The sequence below is a fragment of the Diadema antillarum genome, unplaced genomic scaffold (assembly GCF_040938485.1).
Source record: "Diadema antillarum isolate AM-2024a unplaced genomic scaffold, OU_Dant_1.0 seq00000754_RagTag, whole genome shotgun sequence".
Taxonomy (NCBI): domain Eukaryota; kingdom Metazoa; phylum Echinodermata; class Echinoidea; order Diadematoida; family Diadematidae; genus Diadema; species Diadema antillarum.
The window spans coordinates 431,371-450,189 of NW_027271647.1; the positions used below are offsets into that span (position 1 = coordinate 431,371).

Here is an 18,819-nt window from a genome sequence, read left to right on the forward strand (position 1 = left end):
CTTTGAGCATTTCTGTAGATATAGCACTGTTACTATTGTTATCATAATTATTTTGATAATTTTTATATATCTTCAAATATAGTTATTGTTATGTAACAAGTAGTATACTTAGGCTCAGAATAATTTATTTTTCTATATTTGATGATGACCTTTACTTCTTTAGAAACTTTGAAAATGACATGTGTTTCTGCACTCAAATATTTCATTTCTTTTATTATATATAAATATATAATAATACATTATACACTGTATATATTCATACATATGTGTGTGTGTGTGTGTGTGAGTGTGCAGGGGCGGATCCAGGAATTCCGTAAAGGGGGGCGCAAACAATATTTCTGGCGCTATTTCCGGGTTTCATCTCATTGTTTTCTTTTTATTTCTTTTGTTTTAACAGCAAATGAAGACAGGGCGCGCACCCCGTGCGACCCCCTCTGGATCCGCCACTGGTGTGTGTGTGTGTGTGTCATATGAAGAGTTCGTTTGCAAAAACCAATAAGTCCATTTTTGAAGATTTTGAAGTACGGTCTTTGTCATAAAGTACAAAATAATACCTTTTAAATGATGTATTGGTCACTACATATCAAGGTACATTTTTGAAGTTATGGTCAAAGGAAGCAAAAATTTTCTTAATATTCTCTTTATTTTTCTTGACTTTTAATGGCAAATATCTCCATTTGGCAAATATGGACTTATCAGTTTTTGCGAACAAACTCTTCATATATACTGTATATATTCATACATATGTGTGTGTGTGTGTGTGAGTGTGCAGGGGCGGATCCAGGAATTCCGTAAAGGGGGGGCGCAAACAATATTTCTGGCTCTATTTCCGGGTTCCATCTCATTCTTTTCTTTTTATTTCTTTTTAACAGCAAACGAAGACGGGGCGCACACCCCGTACGACCCCCTATGGATCCGCCACTGGTGTGTGTGTGTGTGTGTGTGTGTGTGTCATATGAAGAGCTTGTTTGCAAAAACCAATAAGTCCATTTTTGAAGATTTCGAAGTACGGTCTTTGTCATAAAGTACAAAATAATACCTTTTAAATGATGTATTGGTCACTACATATAAAGGTACATTTTTGAAGTTATGGTCAAAGGAAGCAAAAATTTTCTTAATATTCTCTTTATTTTTCTTGACCTTTAATGGCAAATATCTCCATTTGGCAAATATGGACTTATCAGTTTTTGCGAACAAACTCTTCATATGTACATCAATTCACACACACACACACACACACACACACACATTGTTTCTAAGCTGCATTTCTTTTCAGGACTAGCATCACACAAACAGCAAGCTGCTGCCACAAACCAACAGAGCATTCAATCTGTTCACGTGATACTATCAGGTGATAATCTCATAATGCCTGTGGCCACAAAACCAAACCACATGACTGCCTACAGAAGAAATAAAACAATCAAGAGAGTCCCTTTTGTCTGAAGACAACTGAATGCAAATAAGAGCAAGAAGGGGCAACAAGATAAGGACAGCTAACATTTAAGTACTCCATCTATGAAGAGTTTGGGGTAAAAAAACAAACAAACAAACAAACAAACACGACTCATAAAAGGTCACGTTTTCAAAGATTGTGCATGTGTGTGTGTGTGTGTGGGTGCATGTGTGTGTGTGTGTGTGTTCATCTTTAGTCAAAACAAATCTGAAACTTCTGATAAAGTTATATTATTTACATATTATCTATACATAACGGGATTGGGGTTTATTTGTTTGTTCATTTTGTTGTTTGTTTGTTTTTTGTTTGTTTATTTTGTTTTGTTCTGCTTTGGGTATTTGCATTTTCAAGTGGAGTATGAGTAATGCCTGTGTGTTTATATTTATATGTACCAGTTTTGTGTAAATTACATTTCTATGATAGACAAGAAAATATGATTTATGCCGAGTTTGAATGAGATCAATACATAAAAAAGATAGGAATGAAACACCATAAAATATAGTGACTGAACGATCCAAAGAAGAGAGAGAGAGAGAGAGAGAGAGAGGGAGGGAGAGAGAAAGAGTAGAGTTGGCCCAACAAATAACACAAAGATAAAGAGAGACTAAAACACACATGTATTGATAGGCAACTGGAGTCTTCATAATGGACCTTTGGGGTTTTGGTATGATATTGCTGAGTGCTATCATAATTATGATGCATGGCACTACAATCACACAATTTGGCCAAAAAGATGTTACATGCATTGCAGTACTCTGGCAACATTTTATTTTCTTTCTAAGAGTTGAAATTCATTAAATGATATCTTAGCTTTGTACACATTGACATGTAATACAGAAATAAAATCCTTAGAATGCTACATAAGCATGCAGAGGATACATATAGAAAAAAAAAACAGAAGCATATTTGCTTGGTGACCTCCATGTCATAGATTACTATATTATATGGTATTCTGTTCACAAAAAAAAAACACCATAAATTAGCATGCATTGCTTGGATTAGATTAAATGCAACTTTGTGTATGGCCATTTTGACCAGACACAAATTGTGGTTTACCCGGTTAATGATGATGAACAGGTTATCAGATGCTTCCCTTCATTTCAAATACAGGTAACATTACGAACATCCAATGACTTCACAGAAATGGAAAAAGGGCTTTTCTTACACCTCAGGTTTTTCAGAGCATTACAAGCCTTTTAGCACTCAAATAACTGATTACACTGACAATCATTAGGGACAGTTTGCCAGCCAAATGCCTACATTAATAATGAGCACCCATAAAAAAAAAAGAATCTAAAATTGCACAGTCCCAAATTTGTGCAGCAAAACTATGTTGTACACAAGCCATGGTTGCTACAATAGGTTCCAAAAACAGCACATAAAATACAGTACTACACAGTAAACACATTGTGCAGATACGGATAAACTGATAATCGGAAGAAGATTGAAAATGTCAATGTGCATGGGGATTGAATGACATCTGATGCTCAACCCACCATACACAAAAGTTTCTTTTCTGAAAAGCGATTATTTGCAGAGAATGCAGAGAACATGTACAGTTATAGGATATCAATACTTAACTGGAAAAAAAAAACAGTAGGGGCTAACAAAATGAGAACTACATGTATTTATGTTTTCAATAAATAATAACAATCAGGAAGACTTTGAAAAAACATCCATCTGCTTGAAGATTAGCTGCACAATTGAAATCCACAGTAATATATTAAAGTGCATACACATTTACCAATATCTTCCCTTTATTTTCATACTTTTTCTTCACCAGACCTGCATGATATGGGTGACTTTCCTCTCTTTAAAAATAGGAAATATAACACATAATTAAAATTCATAATCAAATCATACTTATATTGGAAAGGGAAACAAACTGTTTCAAAGGTTTCTTACCAGTCCTCTAACAGTCTTGTCAAAACCTCCCTGTGTTTACCAAATTCCACCTACTATAAAAATTGGCAGTCATTATTCACCGCAAATTGTTGACAGGCTTTGGGTAGAGAACAGACAGTGTTCCATGGATTTCCTTTCCTTTTATTTGAATGCATTTGAAACATCTCCTATAAGTCTTTGGCTTACAAACTTTATCTTCATGTACTTCAGTATAACACTTTGACCATGATTGTTCTATTACCACCTGACTTAAACTTTTAAGCAATAATACTATTGCACAAGAGCTTATCAAGACCATTCCCCCGAAGAAGCAAACTTTGCAATGTAGGATTATAACTCTACATCTGGTAATCTATTTCAAGTACCAGGTATTTTTCTTTCACTGGTTAATAACATGCTTTGCTACATCTTAAAGCATACACTACCTCAGAACACAGCAGTTAATGTTGACCTTGATATTTCATAGCATGCAATGTCAAGTGCGAACATTTATATGGAATGTTGGTTGGAGAAATGAAAATTACTATAAAAAATAATGATGATAAAATAATAATCACAGGCAAATGTTATGAAATGATAGGTTTATTTGAATTAAACTTGTAACTAAAAGCACTCATTTTATTTTAGATCATGTTCTTCAATTAAAATTAATGCAAAAAATAAAAAATAAAAAATGGTTGCCACTGTCAAGTAGATACAGCAATTAAAGTATGGATAAAGAAAGTGCCAATGTATTAATCACACAATCGGTCATTTTATCTTGCTAAATGCAACCACCAGGCAATAGGTCTTGTCAAGGAATGAAGGAAAACTTGGCCTTTGCCAACAGGCTTTCAATTTCTATTAGGCAAGAGATGAAGACAGCAAGAAGAAGAGGGAAACACCAAGGCTCAAATTCACGAAGGTGGTTTAAACTTGGTTTATTAAAAACCTAGACCATAGTACAAATTTAGACCATGGTCTAAAATAAGAGTGAAATAGGCGCACGATTGAGATTCGCGTATCAATGTGCATTTGTTACTAAATGTCTGTTGGCAAACGTTATCTGTCAATTGTATTTACGCAGAAGAAATTTGCATAAACCATGGTTTAAATTTATACCAAATTTGTGATTTGGGCCCAAGAGTTTTGTCTTGTGCCTACATGCAAAGAGAGAAAAAGAGAAAAAAAAACTAGGTTCTATTATTCTACAGTTAGTACAGACTGTTCTCTTAACTTGTCAAAACCACCAAGCAGGTTTGGAAAGCCAGCCTGAGACAAAATCAGATCAGCTGCAGGGTCCTGTTGCATAAAAAGCTGCAATCAAACATAAGTCAGAAAATCAAATACCAGTCAGGGTATCAGCCAATCAGAACTGAGTATTCAGAGACTTACGCTTGATTTTCTGACTTATGTTTGATCTCAACTTTTATGCAACAGGACCCTGCAGATTTGCTCTCGAACCAGTGCAAGCATTATTACAATCGTTGATTTGTCTGCTTTATGTCATATCCTTTCTCTTTGGCATCCAAAATGGGCCTAAATTGATTTTCACTGTGTTTTTGAATAGCAAATATCATGTAGTCATAACACTTTCTTTTATAAGAAGAACTGATTTTCCAAAAAAAAAAAAGAATATGGGAAAGGGAATAATCTACACAGAGTAATCGTGTTTAACACATGACAAAAGGGTGTGGCAGAGTGGTTAAATTCTTGTGACCGATCATATGATGCATATAGTGTGTCTTTTAACTTAATCTTTTTTTACAGAGGCAAGGAATACACAGGTGGTCTTTACAGGCTCTTCATCTTCGCCATGAGATCCTCCAGGGATTCTCCGTCATCTTCGGCCGCTGTGGCTCCCGCGGGCTCTGCAATCTGGAAACAATCAGGAATGGAGAATGGATTCTGTCACGACAACACTGAAGATCATGTGATAGAAAACATTATATAAGCAGGTCACTAGGAGAAAGAGAATGAAAAAGCCTATCAGAGACAGACAGATGAAACACACATTTACGGACACAAAGGTAAAGATACATTCCAACACACACAATAAGAGAGGCAGTTTGATTTGAGATGACATAAAAGACATAAGAAATATAAAGAGACTGCATACCATTGAAAGCATAAACATAAAACATTTTTGTAACTAACAAATTGCTATTCATTGACGTAAATAAATACCAATTATTCAGTGCTTTGAGTAGCAGCCATTACAAATAATCATGGGCATACACACTCATGTGGGATTCGACCCCATGACCTCCTGATTGCTAAACTGGCGTCATATCCACTAGACTATCAAGCTTCCGCCCGATAGCCCAATATTTACGTTGATGAAAGGCAATTTGTCAATCACTTGCAATAGAAACAACTCGATACAAGAATTAGTAGTTTGGACAAAACATTTGTTAAACATACATGGAAGATTGGATACAGTCTAAGAATATTGGAAGGGATCACACTTAGAAGGAAAGCAAATATGAATAGGTGAAGAGAAATATTAAACAGAGTAAAATCGAAAACAATGGAGACAGATAGATAGGCAGGGAGTCATTCAACATTATCAGCAGAGAAGTGACAAGATGCATTAAAGTTTGCCAATAATTCTTCCATCAACTGCCAATTTCCATGTTATCCAACTGATCAATAGCCAATAAAGCCAAAAAGCACGTATCACAGCATTCTATAGATGGGATGCATATTATTATTTTGCTCGAAATGCATAAGAGTGATAAGGGTAAAAGAAGATTCTTCCACACAGGTAGAAGAATCAACACAGAGTGAATGAAGATTAAAAAGAAAGGAAAACAGAAGGTGTAGAAATCTCATACTGCAGTCAGTGATTGGGAGACAACTACACATGGGCAAAATGATAAAGCAAGAATAACAGAATGTGAAGAAAGCCCTTACCGTAGAGTCCTCTGCTGGTTTGTCATAGGCATACGAGATGCCAGATGCTAGTTCCGGGGCAGGTTTACTTGATAGGTCATCTACGCTGGTCTCAGATACTAGCTCGATACCTGAAAGATATCAATGTGACATCAAACTGCAATAAGCACAAATTGAACTGTAAAATAACTGATTTTCATATCTTATTTTCTCCTCAACTCCAGTCGGCTCTCAAAATTTGGCATTTGTCTCAGGTCATGAGCCACAGCAAGCCCATAACTAGGATTTTTATGGAAGGGTTCAGAATTAGAAAAAGTGGACCACTTCCAGGTCTAATCAACTTACCTGACAAGCAAAAAAAAAACAACAACCAACAACAACAACAAAAACAAAAGCAAAAACGCTTCAATGTAATTTTCTGGTGCCACTAAAGATTTTTTTTTCTTTTAATTTATTCTATTATTTTGGGGGGCTGCTGCGGAACCCCCTGAACCCCCCTAGTTATGGGACCGCACAGTAAGACAGATACAGATAGCTTACCCCACTCATTGGCCTCGTGTAAGACTTCCTCCTCCTCTTTCTCTTCCGTCTCCACAGCTGGGTTGGCAGCGAGCTGTTTCTGCAGAAAAACAAGAGACCCGCGGGTCTAGCGCTCACCTGAGTATCGCAAGTTCACCTTTCACGCAGTCACTAATCTAAATTATTCACAGCTCTACCAAAATTTGACGAGGCATTCTCAAGTGGAAGATGAAAATGTACAATAAGGGCCCAATTTTTTCAAGATTCCTTAATTTGGGGGAATTGGGGCCCCCTGGGGCCCTCTGGGTGGGGCATGGTGCCCAGTTTGATAAATTGAGATCCTGACCACCTAGGGATGCTACCTGCCAAGTTTGACAAAAATCCATCATGAGGTCTTCAGGAAGAAGATGAAAATGTACAATTCAGGCCCCCATTTGGACCCTTCCAACCACCCCCCTCCCCCTACCCCCAAGAGGGGCACCCCTGGATCTCCTATGAACAAACTTGAAACTACAGTCATTAATGTACTCACTCATAGTATTATCTCAGCTCTATAACTTCTGATTCTAGAGAAGATTTTTAAAGATTCCTTCATTTGGGGGGTTTGGGCCCCCTGGGGGCCCCCTGGGCGGGGCATGGTGCCCATTTTAACAAATTGAGATCCTAACCCCCTAGGAATGCTACCTGCCAAGTTTGGTGAAAATGGGTCATGGGGTTCTCAAGAAGAAGATAAAAATGTACAATTTAGGCCCCATTAGGACCCCTCCTCACCCCCACCCCCCCCCCCCCCCCCCCTGGGTCCCAAGGGGGGCACCCCTGATTCTGCCATGAACAAACTTGAAACTACAGTCATCAATGTGCTAACTCATAGTATTAACCTAGCTCTATCACTTCTGGTTCTAGAGAAGAAGGTTTTTGCGGATTCCTTAATTTTGGGGGGTTTGGGCCCCCTGGGGGCCCCCTGGGTGGGTCATGGTGCCCATTTTAATAAATGGAGTTCCTAACCCCCTAGGGATGCTACCTGCCAAGTTTGGTGAAAATGGGTCATGGAGTTCTCAAGAAGAAGATGAAAATGTACAATTTAGGCCCCATTAGAACCCTTCCCCACCCCCCTCCCCTGGGTCCCAAGGGGGGCACCCCTGATTCTGCCATGAACAAACTTGAAACTACAGTCATCAATGTACTAACTCATAGTATTAACTTTGCTCTATCACTTCTGGTTCTAGAGAAGAAGATTTTTACAGATTCCTTAATTTTGGGGGGTTTGGGCCCCCCTGGGGGCCCCCTGGGTGGGGCATGGTGCCCATTTTAACAAATTGAGTTCCTAACCCCCTAGGGATGCTACCTGCCAAGTTTGATGAAAATCGGTCATGGGGTTTTCAAGAAGAAGATGAAAATGTAAAAAGTTTACGCACGACGCACGACGGACGACGCACGACGGACGACGGACGACGGACGACGGACGACGCACGACGCACGACGCACGACGCACGACGGACGCCGGACGAAGGGCGATCGCAATAGCTCACTTGAGCCTTTGGCTCAGGTGAGCTAAAAATATGGAAAGAAAAGAAATCCACAGGAGTCACCAAGAGTTCAATAGCGCCAGTAACATTACAGCTGATGGAATGTGCATTACGCAAGTTGCCACTTTGAGCATTTCTCTATATCATTTTTACAACCATTGTAAAGACACAATCCACACACTGGTGTAACAGTTGTATATCTACGAATACATGCCTGTTTGGCCGAAGATTTGAATTTCCTAGATTTCATATGTACACATTCTGAACTGTTATAGCAAAACAGATATTCATTGAGTAACTTTTGCGTCAGGATGTTGCAGCATTGTATGGAACTAAAACTGAATGAAGCTAAACCAAACCTTTCTCTATCTAGAAAAATGCCTCAATATATGTCTTTTTCTAGCAACTGCTAAAAATATTGTGCACAAACCATTCAGCAGTGTGTTAATCTCCTCCAGCCATGAAGGATGCACTCTGCATGGAAGCGAAATGATACTGTAAAAGTTGCATTTTTTCTTTGGTCAATGACAAGTCTTTAGGTCAAATTAGATTCACATGTTTTTAATTCATTCACTCAGATATCATGTAACTATTCATAGCATGAGTGTGCACAATACAGAATGAATAGAATATTGGGACAGTTTCATTTTCACACAGGTATGACACTGTAAATCATGAAACATCCCATATTCAGTTACTTTTATACTTGGCACATTCATTCACTCAAGTAAGTACATAGAGACAGAATTTCAATGAAACATTTTGTTGTGATTAAACATGACTTGTTTTTCAGCTCCAGATACTGCCATTTATTTTGCAGTAACAGAATCATGAAGAAACTTCTCAATTATACCTGGTACTCTTCTTGGCACTTTTTGCAGAAGCTGTCGTCACAATTTGGATTGGGTTTCATGGACATTGTCGGGAAGAAGTCTTGGAGGGCACTGTAACCAAGGTAGTGTGTCACGCTGCCAAATTCTAGTAGATACCTGAGTGAGGTTGGGGGGTTAAGAAGACAGACAGTGCATGTATGTTTGTAGATCTTTTATTCTCTCTTCTCTGCTGAGTCAAAACAAAAATCTAGGTACCTTTTGCAATGAGGTAGGTTTAGTCAAGTAGGTTTAGTCTCAACTGTTGCAAGGAAAATCCAAACTAAGATTGATAAACGCGGTACTTAAATAGGTCAAGTCAAATTTTAAATAAGTCAATGTATTTTTCCACTCCTAATAGATTTGATGTATATGTTTTCTCTTCTGATATGTGATGCCATCTTCTGAACTAAATCTAATGAATTTTGGAAAGGTTAAAAAAGAGGTCCACAACATCTAAAACTTGAGGGGTAGTGTACCCAAGGTAGTAGTCCACTTAATACAACAATTTTGAAATCGAAAGGTCTTCAACAGAAGAGCATTAGAACTTTTAAATTTGTACTGGCTACCCACACAAACACACACAAAGAGGCCCACATCATTTAAAACTTGAGGTGCACTGTACCCAAAGTATCCCTCCACTTACGACAATTTTGAAATACAGATCAAGAGGACCTCAACAGAAGAGTATTTGAACTTTAAAATTTGTATTGGCTACCAATGCCTTAGAAACTACTGAAACTAGACAGAAGAACCTTGACTTACTTGAGTGTGTTTTGTACAAGGAGACCTGCTACAACACCCATGGTTGTGGGTAGACTGGCTGCACACACGCCTTCTCTCTTTAGCGTCTTCTCATCAATGTTTTCCGCCACTACGAGGGGAGGGGCACACTGGGATGAAATGTTAGAAGGATATTGCACATGATCAAATTCCAACATCAGCTAAAAGATATGTTCGCGGCACGAAATTTTTGCAAATTGGAGCTGACGGCCTTTTTTGCAGCATGACATTTTTGCAAATTGCCACTGGTATTCAATGCATACAATGTAGAAGAGAACTTTGCATGCATTTTAATTTCACGAATCTTGGCTCTTGCAAAATTCGTGAAATTAGAATGCACACGAACATTCATTGTTTTACAGAATGCTTCAGGATTTATTACATATAATATAGTGTAGATACTCAAAACAATAATGCAGCATAGACTGAGACAGATCAAGCTAGAAATATCATGATCAATACTTTAACGGTATAGCTTTTTGACAGGACAGATTTTAGCCACGGTTCCTGGTTGCCTCGTAAACACCTTGCCCCCATATACGGCTAGAGTATGCCTTACACATTTTGTACTTCTTACACTTACTATGCATATCAAGTTTCACTTAAATCACCGAAACATTAAGGGAGTAGTTGGCAGAGCGACATTTATTGCAATGGATCAAGAGACTGACTAACTAATTTAACTCCAACATATCCCCTTCATACTTTGAGGGAAGGGGTGGTGGAGGCGGATTAGGTAGGGGTAAATAATAATCCATCGCCTACAGATAAATGACATAATGACTGCCTGAAATATGTGTGAAGATGGAGAGAGGAGCTGTGGACAAACAAGTGCACACTCACAGCAAAACAAGCTGTTTCTCCAGGCTTGATGAGCTGAATGTGACCCGAGACGGCATTCTCACTGACTCCGGACTCGATCCAGTGCTGGCCAAGCTCGTTGCATGCCTGGAAATTACCAATTTTACAGCAGACTTAGTTAGAACTTCTGAATGGGTGTCGTTCTGATACTGTTATAGAGTGACGTAACTGCACTGTCTGAATTCTTTCACAAAAGAAAGTTTATCTAACAAACAACAACAAAAGGAGTCAACTGCACAAAAGCAAACATACCAAATAAGTTTTTTTTTTAAAAGACATTATTAAAGTAGACTTTCATATTGAAATACATCATTACTCAAATTCATGAATTTCTTCCGTCGAGATGTTTTCATTGCAACTGATTGACAAATTGCCCTACATCGACGTAAATAAGCACTGAATTGATCAGTGTTTAGTAGTAGCCATGATAAAAAATCATGGGCGTACATACTGGAGCAGGATTTGAACCTACGACCTCCTGATCACCGGACAGGCGTCATCTCCACTAGAGTATGTACGCCCATGATTTTTTATCATGGCTACTACTAAACACTGATCAATTCAGTGCTTATTTACGTCGATGTAGGGCAATTTGTCAATCAGTTGCAATGAAAACATCTCGACGGAAGAAATTCATGAATTTGAATAACAAAGCAGTACCCGCTGCATGCTATAAGGATTAGAACCAACACTTGCTTTCGGGCGAAAGCTCGGTGGTCTAGTGGAGATGACGCCTGTCCGGTGATCAGGAGGTCGTAGGTTCAAATCCTGCTCCAGTATGTACGCCCATGATTTTTTATCATGGCTACTACTAAACACTGATCAATTCAGTGCTTATTTACGTCGATGTAGGGCAATTTGTCAATCAGTTGCAATGAAAACATCTCGACGGAAGAAATTCATGAATTTGAATAACAAAGCAGTACCCGCTGCATGCTATAAGGATTAGAACCAACACTTGCTTTCGGGCGAAAGCTCGGTGGTCTAGTGGAGATGACGCCTGTCCGGTGATCAGGAGGTCGTAGGTTCAAATCCTGCTCCAGTATGTACGCCCATGATTTTTTATCATGGCTACTACTAAACACTGATCAATTCAGTGCTTATTTACGTCGATGTAGGGCAATTTGTCAATCAGTTACATCATTACTGTCATTAGCATTCCATTGGTTAGTATTACTGTCAAAATCATATTTGCTAAAATAATACAAATTGGAATGGTTGGGGGTACTGTAACACCTTAACATGAGTAAAACATAATGCTAAGTGATTGGACAAACAATCTATACTTTAGAACTTCCTAGAACCTCTCAATACACAGTCACATAATCCTGTGACCATAGACTACAAGGCTTTTTGACAAACAATGCCTTGATTGCACAGCTTGGATTTATGTAAAACTTTCAGTCAACAACATAAAATCACATTTTTTCCACTTGCCACTTGCATTATGTAGAGTTGAGAATCTACAATATCGACTGTTTGCTATGCAGTTAAAGGACAAACTTACCATGTTTATAGCCATTCTCGCTTCAAAGTTGTCCACGCAACTCAGGACTAGATTGACCGAACCTCCTTTTAATCCACCATTCCTAGAGACAGTGGGATTCAGAATATGAAATCAAGTCCTTATCACACAAATTTTAGAGAAGGCTAACAAAGACAACATGTTGATAACTAGCACGTGTAAATATTCTCCTTCTAATCGGCTTGGCTAAAAAATGTTGTACGCATCAAGTGGGTAGATCAAGTGGATATATGGAACAAATTTTGAAATGGGATATTCACACAACCTTGTCACTACGTTTACAGGTGGGTGACAGCATATGTGACCCGCGACAACGGTTTCAGGCAAAAGTCGCAAGAGTGAATTTCCTCCTAGGCGGGGTACAAAGATCTTTACCATTATTTTTGTAGATTTGGGTTTTTTGCAGAAATCGAATCTTTGATATGTTTTCTACATCTACACTAAATTTTATAGCATAAGACTACGTTTTTCCTATCGAAAATGGAATTTTAAGCACCCTATGTTGGATCGCACTCCTCAGTTTCGAGCTTCTTTCGAACACCGCGCCAATATCCCCAGCGTTGCTACGGCGTAAGGTCTCGCATGCGATTGGCTGGTGCGTCGCACACATTTACATAATTCGGCTTTCGGAGACACCAGTTGCAGCGTTTGGGGAATGCTTTGTCCACGCGTGCATGATTACATGCTCCGTTGTTCTTGCTATAGTGGTTTATACGCTGTAGTGCGTGCTCTTCGTTTGGCTTTCTATCCAAACTATTCTACCGCAATGTTCGACAACGGAAGTGAAACAAATATCATTTAGCACGACATAATCGTGTGAAAAGAAAAAAACAATATTCTACTTGTACATGTAGTAAAAATTATGACAGCAGACTGACTCAAGGGAAGGTAGATGAGAGGAAAGGAGAAGTCACATGAAACCAGTTATATTCAAATACTACACATCAAGATCGCACGAAACTAACTAGTCGTGTTTGTTTGTTTGTTTTGATATAATTAACACCACCGAACAAGGCAACATATGCACGGCTTGTAAAAGCAAAACAAACAGGAAGTGTTACCTTTGCCAGCACTGGCATTTTTCTGCCTACAAAAGGGTCGCCAATGATAAAGTCAAATCAACAACAATGAAAACGCGATTTGTAAATGTGTGGATTCGCCACCCGCTCCTGTTACATGCACATGGTCATGGCGTGTGGATGCCATTGCGTACTGCGTGCACCCATAAACATGTTCACCATGTGCGTGCAATTATCGTATCCGCCATCTTGAAAGACGTAATGGTAAAACAAACCCGAGCGAAGCGCATTGTGTTTCGGCTCCATACGCTGAACTCCTAGGAAGGGTGCCCGGGAAATTTGACTCTCTCAGTGAGCCAATCAGAAGGCGATGTGGTTGCTAGAGGCGGAGCTTAACATCAATTGGCACCATCGTACGGATGGGTGATTCTCACCTCGCATCGCCGCTCGGACATTGTCTTTGAGAAAGAGGTGAATCTTCAAAGCCCGTTTTCTCGCAATTTTGTCAGGCTACCAACTTAAAAAGTGCATTTTATTTCGCTTTCCATGCCCACTTATGGTGCCAAAAAATGCAAGTGTTTTATATCAATGCAAAGCTTAGGAAATGGGCAATGTGATTCAGTGAAAAAATGAATTTTCAAAATACCCGACTTTTGCCTGAAACCGTTGTCGCCGGTCACATATGCTCTGTACTCAACTCTCTTAAGCCTTGCTTTGTAAAACAATATGATATCACATACAAATAAATATAATACTTTTCAGCTGTATGACACTGAAACAGGTCACAGATTATGTCAATTCAAAGGCTCAATGACCCAGAGAGTTCAAACATAAAATCTTCCCATCAAAGTGCATGTTCATTTTGTTTAACCCCCTATATCGTCATTCTGGCTGTGTGCTTTGGTTATTCAATTATTGCTACATGTACGTGCACAGTTTCAACTTGTTCATCCATTCAAACTGAGGTTCTCTCGGAATAATCAAAAAATAACAATCCAAGAGCTGAAATAATGTGGTCACACTTAATAATCAGATAAGACATGAAAAAGAAAAAAGATAAATTGTTAAAATTTCAAGCAATAATGTGTGTCATGAACATTAAAAATTTCGCCATAATATCTACTAATTTTGTTGTCAAAGAAATTGGAGTAACAGCTCACTGAATTCGACTCATGAAGTGCTTGAAGTTTTCCATGGTGGTGATGTTATAATTGTGGGTCTCAAACTCCACATCTGGATTGATGTTTCTGAAAGAAAAGAAAATTATAAAAGTAGACAGAAAAGAAATCTTTAATGCAAAACACCATGCTATTACTAGTAATGATAAAGTTATCCATATTCTCATGCACTTGTCTCATTGATACCTCATTAATGGTAAAAATCAGAAGTTGGATCATATCTGAATGGCATTAGAATATGACATATTGGATATCACAGCATTACAACATGTGAAAAACACAAGCATAAATAAATAAACATTGAGAATTAGGCTTTTTAATAGGCATTTCCACCTACATGTATTCATTCCTGACAGCAACATTTTGTCCATCATTTAAAAAATAATAATAAAATATGCTAAGCAGTTTTTTATTTTTTCCTAGCCATATCATTTCTCCATGATTTAAACCTTCCAAAGCACATATTTCCTTTATACCTAGGCATTTCCTTCAAACTCTCCTTTTCTTTTGTGAGAGATATACTACATCAAGTACACTGATATGTAAACAGCTACAAGCACCACAGCTGATCATTTAGCTGAATTTCTATCTACAGACTCTGTTACCTTTATTTCACCCACTTCCATCAATCTGATGCAATTCAATACATCCTCATCCCTTTATAAACAGCAGTGAGGTACAATCTCTTTAAACGATCTGGACATAGAGGTCTTCATAATCAAGAGAATGTCCATGTGGTCATTCCTCCTTGGTAGACCAGGGTTCCATTCCATAAGACTTGTTATCAGTAACAACTGCCACATTTCTATGACAAATTTGCTCTCAGCCAATCAGATGCAAGGATTTCATTAGCTTATAACAACTATAGTAACTTGTTGTTGATAACAAGTTTTATAAAACGGGGCCCAGGTTTGACCCAAGTCTCACTTGAGTGTTTTCTCAGCAGCCTGGACTTTGCTCATCCCGGCTTGGTGTGGTTGGAAGAAGAGACGGTTCATGTTGGCCAGCTCTACCTTGTCATAGTCAAACAGGAGCAGCTGAAGTGAAGAAAAAAAGACCACACAGAGTTCTGATACAAGACAATACAAAATAAAAATGATGTAGAAACCACCTCTCATCAATGTGTGAACACAGTCAAGAAATCAAGAAAATCTATTGTAATAATGATGATATTGATGAAGATGAACCAAATAATGGTAACCCTGCAATGACTACTACACACAATGATGATGACAACAACAATAATGATTATAATGATCCCATTATCGTCAACATCAAAATTTTATCAATCGTAAAAATCTTACTAATGATAATGATCATGATAATGATAAGAATTATTATCAGTTAAAGATGATGGTGAAAAAATATTGGTCATCAGTGGTCACCATCAACATTACTCAGCCTTTTCCGATATCTCTTTGGTAAAGATACACACACACACATACACACATTCTACACATCCTAAAAGACTAAAGACATCAAACCATTGACATATAAAGTCAACATAAATCATTGTGAAAGTGATAAAAACAAGAGAACTTCATAGCTAAATGACCACATTGGTTCTTTGGGGCACTAAGAGATGTAATGATTGACTTACTCAGGTACACATTCTGGTAGTTTGTCTTTTTTCCTCATCAATCCTTGTTGGTGTACATTGTACTATGTATAGTGAATTTCCATTTTACACTGTTTCACTCAAAACATTTGTTTTTATCTTCAAAATGAATTTCACTTGATTGAAACTATTGGTAATTCTTAGTCCTCTCACACTAATAGACATTGAATCAAAGTTTATGTGATTTCCACATTATCATTTCTCCTCACTACCTTTCCGACTCCGCAACGGGTGAGCATCTCTGCTGTCACACTTCCAACACCACCAACACCGACCACAGCAACAGTGAAATCACGGATCCGCTATTGAAAAGGAGAGAATTGTTTAATGTGATCACTTTACCATGTCAGTGATGCTAACCAAAAAGCGTTGCAATATTTTGAGGGCTAAAAAGTTATATTTTCAGTGGGAAAACAGTATTTCTACCTTTACTACAATATAGACATATGTAGTAATACAATGCTGCAAAAAAAAAGTAACAGCTGGCATCTCTGCTATGTAATGGTAGAACCATTTCTCCAACAAGGACTATACTCTTCAGGGAAAATACAGAATCATGCATGAACACACATCCTTTCTGCTGATTGACCAACAAAAAAAAAACAAGTAATGTTCTTTTGGTTCCAGAGAAGTTCTCATATGTACATTGATATTATGATAAGTACCCACACAAAAGTTTTCATTACCATGTTTGGCTTGGTGGTAAAATAGTACACAACTGGTACAAGAACAAATAAAAAACAAAAAATGGCCCGGAGCATTTTCTTCTTTTTTTATCATGCAAGAAGAGTAACAAACTTGCTTACAATATCTATGCTGTGATATTGTTGAAAACAGAGAACCAGGGGTAAGCAAAAAGGAAAAAAAATTCTGGGATGGACATTTTGCAACTTCATTTTGCTTAAAATAAAACTGCATGAGCCACATTCCAGAAACAAACTAAGAAAGAAGACTCTTGCTAAAACATCATTCAGTACTATACTTACCTCATAATTGTCAACAATGCCCATCCTTTTGAGTGCCATAAGACGACTGTTGAAAGATAAAGGAGGGAAAATTACTTCTTGATAATATAGTTACATGTATTACAAGTCATATCAAACTTAGAAATTATGAAAAGCATACGCCAGTGAAAGATTAAAACCACACAACAATTGAAGGAAAACTCCAACATCCATCAAAGTTTTTGTCCTGTTCTTTTTTTTTTTTTTCTTTTTTTTTTGTAATGACTTGCTTCCCTTTCCTTCCTCAGTTTCAAAACTAGGTCTAATATACTTCTTAGAGAATTTTCAAAACACAGGCACAGCCACCGGCACATCTCGGTCATGTTAGCAAATGACCCATTCCAAGTTTGAAAACTGACAAGTCACTATTTTCGCAAATTTTCTCAGATAGTCAAGGCAAGCCGCCCACAATTGGACCATAACGCAATCCAAAATTCGACCGCCTGCTACATGTAGAAACCTATATGCTTTTGTGCCCTTGTCAAACCTTGGCATGGGAGGTCGAACCTTGTGTCCTTGGTGCGGGTGCCGTACACCTACCTTCAATATGATGGAAATTCTGACATACTGTAAGACATGTATTAATGAATGGAAAAACCTCCCATCTGCTGTGGTGGAGAGTACATCAATTATCATATAAATACTTTCAAGTCCAACTTGTCGAAATGTTGGTCGTTAAGAAAAGACCAATTTGACTCAGAAGAGTCCTTTGCCTGTCCATGTTCATCAACTGTTGTACAGCGCCACTAGACTTGTGTCCTAATGTGGATTCTTTGTCCTGATGATAACGAGAGGTATATAAGTTATTAACTTTAAATGCCTAGAAACCATTTCTAGATCTACTTCCAAGGTAAATATATAGTTACAGCTGTTAGTTAAGCCAAACAACATCCATTGACATGATATTGTCCTCTGCACTGCTCCTTCCCACATACTAGTAAGTGGGTCTGTGACTGTGAGTTCTAAATTCTAGTGGGATCATGCCATTCATGAGAGAGGAAACAAGATCCAACAAAAGAGTGATCCGAGCGAGGTGAAGTCCCGAAGAGATAATTCATTCATTGGGATGACACCACTCACCAGACTGTTTCTATAATCTAAATTTACAAATATCTTCTGTCAACAAATTGAAGCTACATTTGAAAAGTGTGCTCAAGTTGCGCACTCAACACTGGTCATAGTAGAGACTAACTATAACTGACAGTGGCTATAAATTTTAGACTAGATTCTAGACCCAATCAATTATCTTTAGCACATTTTCTCCTCACTCACACACTTTTAAACACGTGGGACTAAAATCACAGACTTGCCTGTATGGATTGCTGTCAACAACTTCGGCGCTCATCGTTTCTATCCTCCCTCTGCCCGACAGGTTTTCATTTCGTTCCCTTTCTATTTTAAGCTCCGATTCAAGTTGTTCGATTTTCGCTTTAAGTTCTTCGAGGGAAGCCATGCTCGTGCTTAAAATCACTTTCTTTTTGGTCAAACCACAGAAAACATATGTTCGTTGCTCCACCACTTTCCAGCTGCTTTTCACCATTATTCCTCCTGTGACACCTGCACACCGCACGAAAACGCACACCACCGGAAGCTGGGAAAGCGAAGAGTCACCATCACTCTGCCCCGAAATGTCCCTAAAGAGAAGAAAGCCGGCAAAAAAATATAACACGATTTACTGCAGCCGT

At 38.2% G+C, this 18,819-nt stretch overlaps 1 protein-coding gene across 1 annotated transcript; it reads right to left on the reverse strand.

Annotated features, from left to right (window-relative positions):
* Positions 1-5,131: 5,131 nt before the first annotated feature.
* Positions 5,132-18,587, reverse strand: LOC139738562 (ubiquitin-like modifier-activating enzyme 5). Its single transcript, XM_071649184.1, has 12 exons — positions 18,445-18,587; positions 17,117-17,162; positions 16,343-16,432; positions 15,440-15,549; positions 14,495-14,581; positions 12,298-12,379; positions 10,773-10,877; positions 9,912-10,039; positions 9,131-9,266; positions 6,773-6,851; positions 6,254-6,363; positions 5,132-5,215 (listed from the first exon to the last, which is right to left on the reverse strand). The coding sequence occupies exons 1-12, from the start codon at positions 18,585-18,587 to the stop codon at positions 5,132-5,134; spliced, it is 1,200 nt and encodes a 399-aa protein (XP_071505285.1).
* Between the last annotated feature and the right edge of the window lie 232 nt (positions 18,588-18,819).

What these genes read in the sequence shown, in the direction of transcription:
- LOC139738562 (XM_071649184.1), bottom strand. Translation starts at nt 18,587, where the DNA reads ATGGCTTCCCTCGAAGAACTTAAAGCGAAAATCGAACAACTTGAATCG. An exon ending in GCATTGTTGACAATTATGAG is followed by an intron (nt 16,433 to 17,116) that starts GTAAGTATAGTA and finishes CCTTTTCAATAG; the next exon opens with CGGATCCGTGATTTCACTGT. An exon ending in CACTTCATGAGTCGAATTCA is followed by an intron (nt 12,380 to 14,494) that starts GTGAGCTGTTAC and finishes CACTGTCTCTAG; the next exon opens with GAATGGTGGATTAAAAGGAG.